This window comes from Manihot esculenta, chromosome 3 (genome assembly GCF_001659605.2).
Source record: "Manihot esculenta cultivar AM560-2 chromosome 3, M.esculenta_v8, whole genome shotgun sequence".
Lineage (NCBI taxonomy): Eukaryota > Viridiplantae > Streptophyta > Magnoliopsida > Malpighiales > Euphorbiaceae > Manihot > Manihot esculenta.
The window spans coordinates 24,249,788-24,259,873 of record NC_035163.2 but is presented as its reverse complement, the minus strand read 5'-3'; the positions used below and the strand labels follow the sequence as shown (position 1 = coordinate 24,259,873).

Genomic DNA, 10,086 nt, shown 5'->3' with positions numbered 1-10,086 from the left:
AATCATTAATTATATTGATTATATTAATGGAGCCAGTTCCTAAACAGTGGGTGATAATCCATATGCCAATTAATCAAGCCTCATGCAAAAATTCCAAAAGCCCTATGCCTATATAAAGTGGGAAGCTTCCCCCAGCCTTTACCCAGTATGTTTCATTTCGGCAGCCAGAAAAAGCCACAGGCTAATTAGCCTGCCTGTTGGTAATTGTACATTTTAATTTAGCAAAAAGTAATTATAAAAATAGAGTTTTATCTTTCTATTCTTTCAAAAAATAAAAAAAAGACAATGAGTGTAAAAGGGGAGCTTGGATTGTGGCAGCTAGTATTGGCACAGTGGAGGTAATGAAAGACCAAGGAGTTTGCAGATGGAATTATGTTATAAGATCTCTGCAACACCATGCCATGAACAACGTAAGATCCTTGGCTGAGGCTCAGCCCAGGATTTTTTACCCTTTTTCTTCTTCTTCATCATCATCATCCTTGGCTGAGGCTCAAACCATGAACAACATACTGATTTTTCAGTATGTTTACCATTGTACAGACCAAACCTTTTATCTTCCCCAACTCATCAACACTTCTGCACACAGTTGTCAAATTACAGAAGTTATGAAGGCCACAAGACAAGCTTGGATTGTGGCTGCCACCTTTGTTGCTGTGGAACCACTGAAAGATCAAGGTTTTTGCAGGTCGAATTTCATTGTAAGGTCTAAGAAACAATGGGGTGTTCATTTTCCTGATGTAGTTTTTTTAAATATATGTGTGTATAATGATTCTACTACCATGTTTGAAATAGCTTATTTATAATAATTAAAATCAATTAATAATAAAATAACAAATTTAATTATAATATATTATAATATTATATCTTATATATAAAAAATACATTTAAAAGTAAATTACTAAAATATGTAATGAATATAGAGAAAAACTTTAAATGCAAGCAAAATCACTAATTAATATTTAATTCCAAATGACATTGCATTTCCCTCACATATCGTCGGCGGGCAAACCTATCCTCCCTATTCTGTCCTACGCCTTTTTTATCACGCTTCTCTATCTTTGCACAACCGTCAACACGCTTACCAGCGGATTCCAACTCAAAAATCCAATTTAAATAACCATTTCAAACCCCACGCCCCACGTTTAAATAAAAATTAAATTTATTATTTAATGCTGCCTTTTTTCAAAAAAAAAAAATCAACCGAAAATATTTTATTAATAAAAAATACTAATTTTAAAATTATTATTAAAATTTTTATATATAAATTTATTAAAATATTTTGTTTTTTAAATTAAAATTAAAAAATGAACGATAAATTATTTTATTAAAAAATATTTTTCAGATTAAATATTTTTATTCAAAATACTTTTTTAAACAGAGGCTTAATCAGTGAAATATTAAAACACAATAAAATATTTTTAAAATTTTAAAAAGTTTATTAAATAGTATTTCATTAATTTTTATTATCAAATATCTTATTATTTAATTTATATATTATAAAAAACTGATTAATTGATTATTTAATTTAAAAAAAAATTATTGATTAGTTTTCTTATATTGAAAATATTTTAATGATTAATAAATTATTAATTAAGAAAATTTTTTAAAATTTTAAAAATATTTGAAAATTTTTTCAAGCTCGAGAGATTAAATAATTAATATTTCCTAAATAAAACTCACCAAGAAACCCAACGGTCCACATATTTTCCCTGACAACAAACTAAACCAAGCTTTCTTCAATAAAACTCACCAAGAAACCCAACGGTCCACATATTTTCCCTAACAACAAACTAAACTAAGCTTTCTTCCTTTCCTTTTCTCTGAGAATATTTGTTTTTTTAATTTTGAACCGTGACATCGATGGCGGTCGCCGAACGGCAAAAGCCTCACAGCGATAAGAAGTTGTTTAGTCTTTGTCCTTTTTGGCAGAGCGGAACAACCAACACCTCGTCTTCCTCTTCTACGAAAAATTTCAACCACACTCGTAATGGCAACAGCAGTAACCGGCAGGTTAAGAATAGCTCCAAATCCACAACGGTATTATCTGTTGCCCGATCTCTTCTCCCTGCTTGGCGCAGACTCCGTTTTGACCCCGCTAAAATCCTCTACTTTCCGTGTAAGTCGACGTTATTTGTACGGTTGAATGTTTTACACGTGTTGACTTCAGTTGTTTGGTCAACTCGAATTATAATCGGAGTCATTCTCCTTTTGGTTAACAAGCGCGATTTATAGAACCAAGAATTGGAGATTTCGATCAACAAATAATAGAAATTTCAGGGTTTTTCTCTATTGTTTTTTTACTTTGTTTGACGCTTTTACCTTATTGTATACTGTTTTTTAAGCCTTATTTTAAGTTTTACCTCTCTCTCTCGCTTATCTCTTTTTGGATCTCAATCTTGCTTTAACCTTTTTTTTGTCTTTTGTGTAACCGCTGAAGTTATTTTGTGCTGGATGGGTTGCAGATGAACCAGGGAAACAGGTGAGAAGTGCAATCAGGATGAAAAACACTAGCAGGTCTCATGTAGCTTTCAAGGTTTGTTTTACATAATTAAAATGTGGTGGAAAAATTATTGTTCTTTAACAGGGTTATACAGTAATTTTATTGGTATGGATTTTAACAAAGGCAAGATGACGCATCGCGTTGCATTTACATGATTACATCATTTGAGGGTAAATAATTACAAAAAAAAATTAGAATATACTGCTCCATCTCATAATTTTTATTATTTTTTTATTATTTTAAAATTATTGTTCATATTTTTTTAAATTATAGCAACATGTCAATTAATTATTATAATTTTATTTATTTTTAAGAAAATTTTTAAAATATTTCTCAATATTTAATAAAATTTAATATATTTAAGAGATGTATAATTAAAAAGTTAATTAAAAAAATTATATTTTTTAATATGTGTGAAAAAATAAAATGAATAAAAATTAAGAAATAGAGAAAGTATTTATTTAAAGAAGATACTATGAAAATATCTTATATTTTGTACTATCAAACTTTTCTATATATAAAAAACATTAGTTAAATTGTTTTAACTTCAAATTTTTATACTATTTAATTTGTATAATTTTATGTATTTATAATATTTAATAAAATGCTAATAATAAGTTTATTAACATTTTATTTGATAAAAATATTAATGAGTTTGATCTTATAAAATATATGAATATTTTGATGTGGTTTTTAAAAAATAGGCACTAAGTAGTTAACTTTTACAAACTATAAGTATCTGATGGTAATTTACCCAGTAATTAATGAGGCCTTTTTCTTTCGTTGCTCCATTTTTATTTTCTTTGGCTTGCTGACCTTGGAGTTTGGAATGGGTTTCCATTCCCCACGCGGTTTTGGCCTCTTTTTATCTTTTGTCAACTGTCAAAAGACTCAAACTCGTCATTTTGCTTCTTTTTCTTTGTTAACATCTTTTCCCTGTGCTATAACATGACGTATTGACACTTGATGATGGTTTGTTTCAAATATAACGTAAGCATAATAGACTTGTTCAGGTTTATACATTTGTTCATACTATGGACGTTTGCATAACCTAATTGATATCGGACTGGTTTCTCTATCCTATTGTAGTTTCAAACAACTGAACCGAAGAGTTGTTTCATGCGTCCTCCTGGTGGCATCCTTGCTCCAGGAGAGAGCCTTATTGCGACTGGTACCGTACCAAATTTTTTCCCTCTGGAAATTTCATACTTAATTGGCGGGGAACATGATTTCTTGTGCAGTTTGGAGGTGCAATATAATGATTAATTTGCAAGTCATATGACATTTATTTTCATTTTGAATTGGGAAATGGACAGTGTTCAAGTTTGTGGAGCATCCAGAGAACAATGAGAAAGTAATAGACCAGAAGAGCAATGTTAAGTTTAAGATCATGAGTTTGAAGGTGAAAGGAGGAACAGAATATACACCTGAGTTGGTGAGGCTCATCATATTTGCTTTCTGTTTCGTTGTTTAGTCTTAAATTGTTTTTATTAGTAATTAGCTTTACTTATTTGATTGCTTGAGATAAATTGTCTAAGAGAGTATATAACCATTTGATTAGGTTGGTGTGGGATATATTAAAGAGATCGAATTGCAATTTCCCAATTTTGATTTTCAAATTAACATACTTAATGAGTGTAAGCAAAAACTTTCCCACATCTCAACTTGGCCTCTTTCTGTAACTTTGTAGATATGGTAATGAGTCGTAGTCTCGTAGATATGAGAATAGGTCAAGAATTAGCTTGGAATTGCAATCAATGAACTGTTATGGCAATTTTCAATGCTCTTATAACTAGGCAAATTTTCTAAAAAAATTTTATGTGGAGCTGCATCGGACCATTGGAATATTGTAATTTTATTCTACTTTCATTCTTGTTCTTTCTTATTTTTGCGGACATGCAATTAAACATGCTATTCCAGTTTCTTTTAGTCTTCTTTTGTGTTTGTGAAATTCTGTCATGTTATTAGATTAACCTGAATTGAATATTTCCCTCGCAGTTTGATGAACAGATTGATCGGGTAACAGTTGAGCGAGTATTGCGGGTTGTATTTTTGGATGTGGAGCATCCTAGTCCTGTCAGTAAATCTGTCTTTCAATTTTTTGATACTGGAAAAGTACATTTCCAACAATAATTTTTCTTTTGCTTTTTTTTTTTTAATAATTTCCAAGGCACTGGAAAAACTGAAGCATCAGTTAACTGAAGCTGATGCTGCTTTTGAAGATCGTAAGAAATCTCCACCAGACACTGGGCCTCGTGTTGTTGGGGAAGGTCTTGTAACAGATGGATGGGTATGTTTATTATCTTATTTCCCTCGAACAAAAAAATTTCTTTTTCTTTGTCTAATTGTATTTTATATGCCATTTTTTATATGTATTCTTCAGAAAGAGCGGAGAGAGAAGTACTTGGCTCGACAAAAGGTTGAAGCTACAGACACTTGACATGAGATGGGTTTTGCTCTTTGCCTAATCGCTTCTGCCAGTGAAAGAGATTTATGAGGAATTGGATCTCTCGTCAATTCATGGATCTGGTGAGTGGTGGTGAAGATTGGCGTGGCAGTCATATACCAAAGGGGAAAAAAATAGGGTAATGTTTAAAATTGGGGCTTTACCCTCCTCCTAGATAATGGAATTTGTTTTATAAGATAAAAATAAATCAATACCATCAGCTTTATTTTGTGTGTTTTAGGAATATGGGTGCTAGATTTTGTATTAGTTTTTAGCTGAAGTTATACTTGATCAATAATATAGTCAATTGGTTTTCTTGTAGTCATTCGCAAGAGATGTATCTTTTCTATTTTTGTAATGAATTTTCAGTTGCATCCTCTGGACATTCTCTTTTGCGGTCCTATATGCTGTGATCTCATTTTTACCCTAATTTAGGCGAGCTTGTATTCGTTATTTTAGCTGATTTAACTTTTATGTTTAGAAAAACTTAATTCTCTGTTCTGTCTTCTGTGTATCCTACAGTAGGCTTATCTTACTGTGGATTTTTTCTATGAGATTATTCATTATTATTGTTATTCAAAGATTCAATCGCACATGGTCTTTTTGCTTTCTCTTTTATTATAATACCCGTATTCGGACGGAAATGCTTTAAGGACCATACAGAGGAAGATTTCCCTACGTAAAGCACATCCTCAAATCTCTCTCTGTAAAGATATACTAATTTTCCCAATGTTTTCCAGAAGATGACTAAACAATTGGATTTATTACCTTAAATTAGCACACGAGCACATCCCGAAAGCTCTCTCTGTAAAGGTAAAGTAATTTTCCCAATGTTTAGTTCTGCGTTGTGTGCACAACAGTAGGCTAATCTGACTCTGGAAATGTTTTTTTTTTCTAATTTTTATGGAGATTATTCATTATTGTTATTATTATTATTATTATTATTAATGAGAAGTTGTAAAATAGGAATAGCCCTTCCCATGATTCTTCTGTTCCATTCATGTCTCCTCTGTTACTGTTCCATTAAATGAGCGAGGTGGAGAAATACTCTGGGACCAATTAATTTTAAATTTTATTTCTTAACAGATTAATGAAATGTGTTACATAGATGGGAAGAAGATATTTCTCGTTGGTGTAAGGGAAAGGATGAATTAAGCCTATCAGACGGATTGCAGTGAAAATGAAATAAATTATTTATAAGCTATTCAAGATTTGAGGCGATAAAAAAATTTAATTCGATTAAATTTTTTAAATAATTTTATTTTTAAATTTATTCAATAAATAAGTTATATTTGAACTCTATAATATTTAGTTCGGCTCATTTATAAGTTCATGAGCTCGCAAATTGAATTGTAAATAGATAGATAGAGGAGGATTTATTCACTCACATAGTTTGGGCTCCTAGAATATGGCGTCCTTGGGGGTTTCTATTTGATTGTATTGAAAGGCCCAATGAATTGGGATTTCTCTATTGGGCCGGTCATTTTGGGGCAAGTGGATCATTTATGATGAAGAGATCATCTATGATGAAGAGATCATCTATGATGAAGAGGATGAGCTTCAAGAGAATGATTCGGAGTTCTTGCATAGTGGAACCATGCAGTACCAGATACGAGATAGATTTTCCAAAGAAAAAGGCTTTTTTCGAATAAGCCAATTCATTTGGGACCCTGCGGATCCACTCTTTTTCCTATTCAAATATCAGCCCTTTGTCTCTGTGTTTTCACATCGAGAATTCTTTGCAGATAAAGAGATGTCAAATGGGCTTCTTACTTCCCAAACAGATCCTCCTACATCTATATATAAACGCTGGTTTATTAAGAATATGCAAGAAAAGCGCTTCGAATTGTTGATTCATCGCCAGAGATGGCTTAGAACCAATAGTTCATTATCTAATGGATTTTTCCATTCTAATACTCTATCCGAGAGTTATCAGTATTTATCAAATCTGTACCTATCTAACGGAACGCTATTGGATCAAATGACAAAAACACTATTGAGAAAAATTTTATAAACTAAATTTGAGTTGTTTAAAGTTTCACTCGTACACAATTTAATTATACTTTTAAAATTTACAAATATACAATTAAAAACTCATATTTTATTTGTTTAGTAGCTATTTTCTATATATATATATATACTTATTTAATCAAAATTATTTAATTTTAAATTAAAATTTATTATATTTATAAATAGATTAAACTGTTTCTAAATTATTCCAGATTACATTCCATAAAAACGCAGAACTCATTTGCTAAGTGAATAAAGTTTAAATTCTTTTTAATATTCGATTTGAGTTTAACATGCAAACTCGAACTTAATAAGCTTTCAAAATTGAAAAATTTTTATCAAACTAAATTTAAAATTTTCAAAAATCTGTTAAGTTCGAATCATTTATACGTTTAACCTGAATAAAAACTCATTTAAGTTCAGATTTATAAATTAGATTTTTTTCCCAACTTCTTATTTTCAACAAATAAATCAAAATATTATTATTAAATCCAAAGCAATATAAATAGCTATCGTAATTAAAGAACCTACATAAAATAGATAACCATTAAAGTATAATAGAGTTTACTCATGAGTTTTGATAACCATCGGGTTTCACGCGTCTCCGAATGAGGTCGGGTCCAAGAAAGTAATACTGACCCAAAGCCTATGAAACTTCCCCGACAGACCGGTTCAACACTTTTAGCCCTGATCCGGATAAGCAGAGCGAACTGGGTCACTTACAAGCTCAAACCCAATAGGAAGAAGTTTAGTCCGGTGACGCAACACAAGGAAGGACAGCAGGCCCAGTCACTTCGCAGTATCGTCAATACGCGCGTCAAAGAAAATTAAATGGCTGTCTGGCTTGGGAATGGCGTTTGACATTTTCGTACGTACGGATCTGCGTAACATAAACAGGTGGCACTGTAGCAGAGAAACCGTTCGGCGTCACTAACAGATAAAAAAGAAATAAAAAGGAAGGAACACTCTCCTCTTCGACCAAACTTACACAACCACTGTAAATTCTATTTTCTGAATCTCAGAGCATTAAATTTATTTGAATCATCTAACATTTTATTTGAAAAGAAATTTTATAAAGTAATGAAAAAGTTTTTTTTTTTTTTCAATTTTAAACCTTAAATCTGTATTTGAGGGCTGACTGTATTTTATGAAGAAGATTTTTAAAAATTCTTAAAAAATTTCAAACTTATAATTTCAATTCAATCCACTAATAGGTGGATTGTGATTTTTTTTTTTTAAAGATATCCAAGTATTTTAAAAAAAAAATTCATTCTCCCAAATAATGAAAAATTATTTGCACACCTTAAAAATAACAAAATTACAACACAAATACTCTATACAAAATGAAGACAAATACCTTAGCAACGTAAAGCAAATATTTTTCAACTAATGATCATAAGGCTTTTTTTTTTATGAATTTTAAAAGAGAAAATCAATTCCAACAAATAAAATCATTATTACGAAGAGATGATGGATTATTCCTAGAAAAAAAAAAAAAAAAGAAATAAAATGGAAACTTGAAGAATAGGTTTTACCCGCTGCACTCTATCTTCAAATTCACAGGAGCTGTTAGTGAGGAAACTAAAAAAAAAAAGTCTAGATTGATAGGCTTTTTTTTTTTTTTTAATGCAAGAAAATTGCATTTAAAATGCTCTAAGAGTAAAGAGTAGAATGCCAACCCAAAGATCCCAAATCAAAAGAAATTAATAGAAATCCAGACAACTGATATGGTTCAGCCCAAAAATCAAATGGTACCGATATTTTAAAAACAATTAGAAGACTCAGCAATTAAAGTCTCTGTTCACTGCACTGATCAAAACAATCAATGAACGATTAATCAGCAAAAAAAACTTCCTAATCATTCTCGTCGCATTTTCATTGTCCACCACCCAAGCAAAGCAAAGCGACCGCAATTCAGAAAAATACAAAGTAAAGACACAAAGTAAAATGTTTCAAAAAGAGATAACCGGACAAAGAAATAATCATGCAAACAGAAATAATTACCCAACATAACTGCTCTCACCCATCAATGATCACAAGAAATCATATCAATCCATAGTATTTTCAGTCTCATAACACTATGGAGTCACTTCAAAAAGCTAAATACTAAATTCTAGCTTCAATTATTACTGGTCAATCCTTATTTCGATAACTGCTAAATAAAGCAGCCAACGATACCATCTGCATGAAATAAAATCGCCAGCCATTGAAAATAGAAAAGAAATACTAACTAAAAATAAAGATAAAATTTTATGTTATAGCAAATCCAAAATTCCAAAATAAAACTATAACTACCAAAAAATTATGAGTAGGGAAGTCGCCACTCGCCAAGGGAAAGCAACTCTAACACCGGAATTGTCTTCTCTTTTTCTTTATCATTCTCTTTCTCTATTTTTTCTTCTTTCTCTATATTTTAATCCAGTATTTTTTATATTTCTCTCTATAAGGACACTAAAAACTTTTAATATTTATTTGAATATTTTGTCATTAAAATATTTTAAATTTAATTTATATAATCCATTTTTTTCTTAAATAACCATTTTGACATTAATGTAAAACAGACTTGAATTTGTTACCCTTATCCCAACTTTATAAAAGGTATAAGCACTTCCTCTAGGTTCTACCCATCTTCCACCTGTGCAATTTTACTGGGGCCCTTTTAAGATTTGGCTCAAAGATTCAATCACTCATGGTTTTGATTTAATCTAGGTTACTTTATCAAACAAACAATAAATTTATAATAGCTATGCTACTTTACCTAATCCTCCCTGACATATTTGTTGTTTTAGAAATTTGTTCAGAAATCCGTTGTAGTCTAGTTGGTTAGGATATTCGGCTCTCACCCGAAAGACCCGGGTTCGATTCCCGGCAACGGAATCTTTTTGATTTTTTTCCCTTACTACATGTGATCTCACATGAGTTCCTCTTCTTCTGCAGAAGACTGCAATTTGGTCATCAACGATTCAAGTTAAAACTCCTCGCAAGTTCTTTAGGTGCAACAAAGCATCACAATAAGAACCAAGATATAGAAAAAAATTTGAGGATGAGCTGACCCAAATTCAGATGGAAATGCTTAAAAGACCAACAGAGGAAGACACTAGCACATCCCAAAAGCTCTCTCTGCAAAGAC

The 10,086-nt window shown here is 31.0% G+C and overlaps 1 protein-coding gene and 1 non-coding gene across 2 annotated transcripts; both read left to right on the top strand.

Annotated features, from left to right (window-relative positions):
• The first annotated feature begins 1,705 nt into the window (after positions 1-1,705).
• On the top strand, positions 1,706-5,329 carry LOC110610740 (vesicle-associated protein 4-1). Its single transcript, XM_021750798.2, has 7 exons — positions 1,706-2,116; positions 2,463-2,533; positions 3,590-3,671; positions 3,817-3,935; positions 4,499-4,576; positions 4,671-4,790; positions 4,884-5,329. The coding sequence occupies exons 1-7, from the start codon at positions 1,861-1,863 to the stop codon at positions 4,938-4,940; spliced, it is 783 nt and encodes a 260-aa protein (XP_021606490.1). The 5' UTR covers positions 1,706-1,860; the 3' UTR covers positions 4,941-5,329.
• Positions 5,330-9,760: 4,431 nt separating this feature from the next.
• On the top strand, positions 9,761-9,833 carry TRNAE-CUC. The gene has a single exon. It is a non-coding gene; the product is annotated as a tRNA-Glu (tRNA).
• Positions 9,834-10,086: the final 253 nt, after the last annotated feature.

Excerpts from the sequence above, each read along its gene's own strand:
- LOC110610740 (XM_021750798.2), top strand. The coding sequence starts at position 1,861 with ATGGCGGTCGCCGAACGGCAAAAGCCTCACAGCGATAAGAAGTTGTTT. Across the intron at positions 3,672-3,816 it reads AGAGAGCCTTATTGCGACTG|TGTTCAAGTTTGTGGAGCAT; the intron begins GTACCGTACCAA and ends GGAAATGGACAG. Across the intron at positions 3,936-4,498 it reads CAGAATATACACCTGAGTTG|TTTGATGAACAGATTGATCG; the intron begins GTGAGGCTCATC and ends TTTCCCTCGCAG.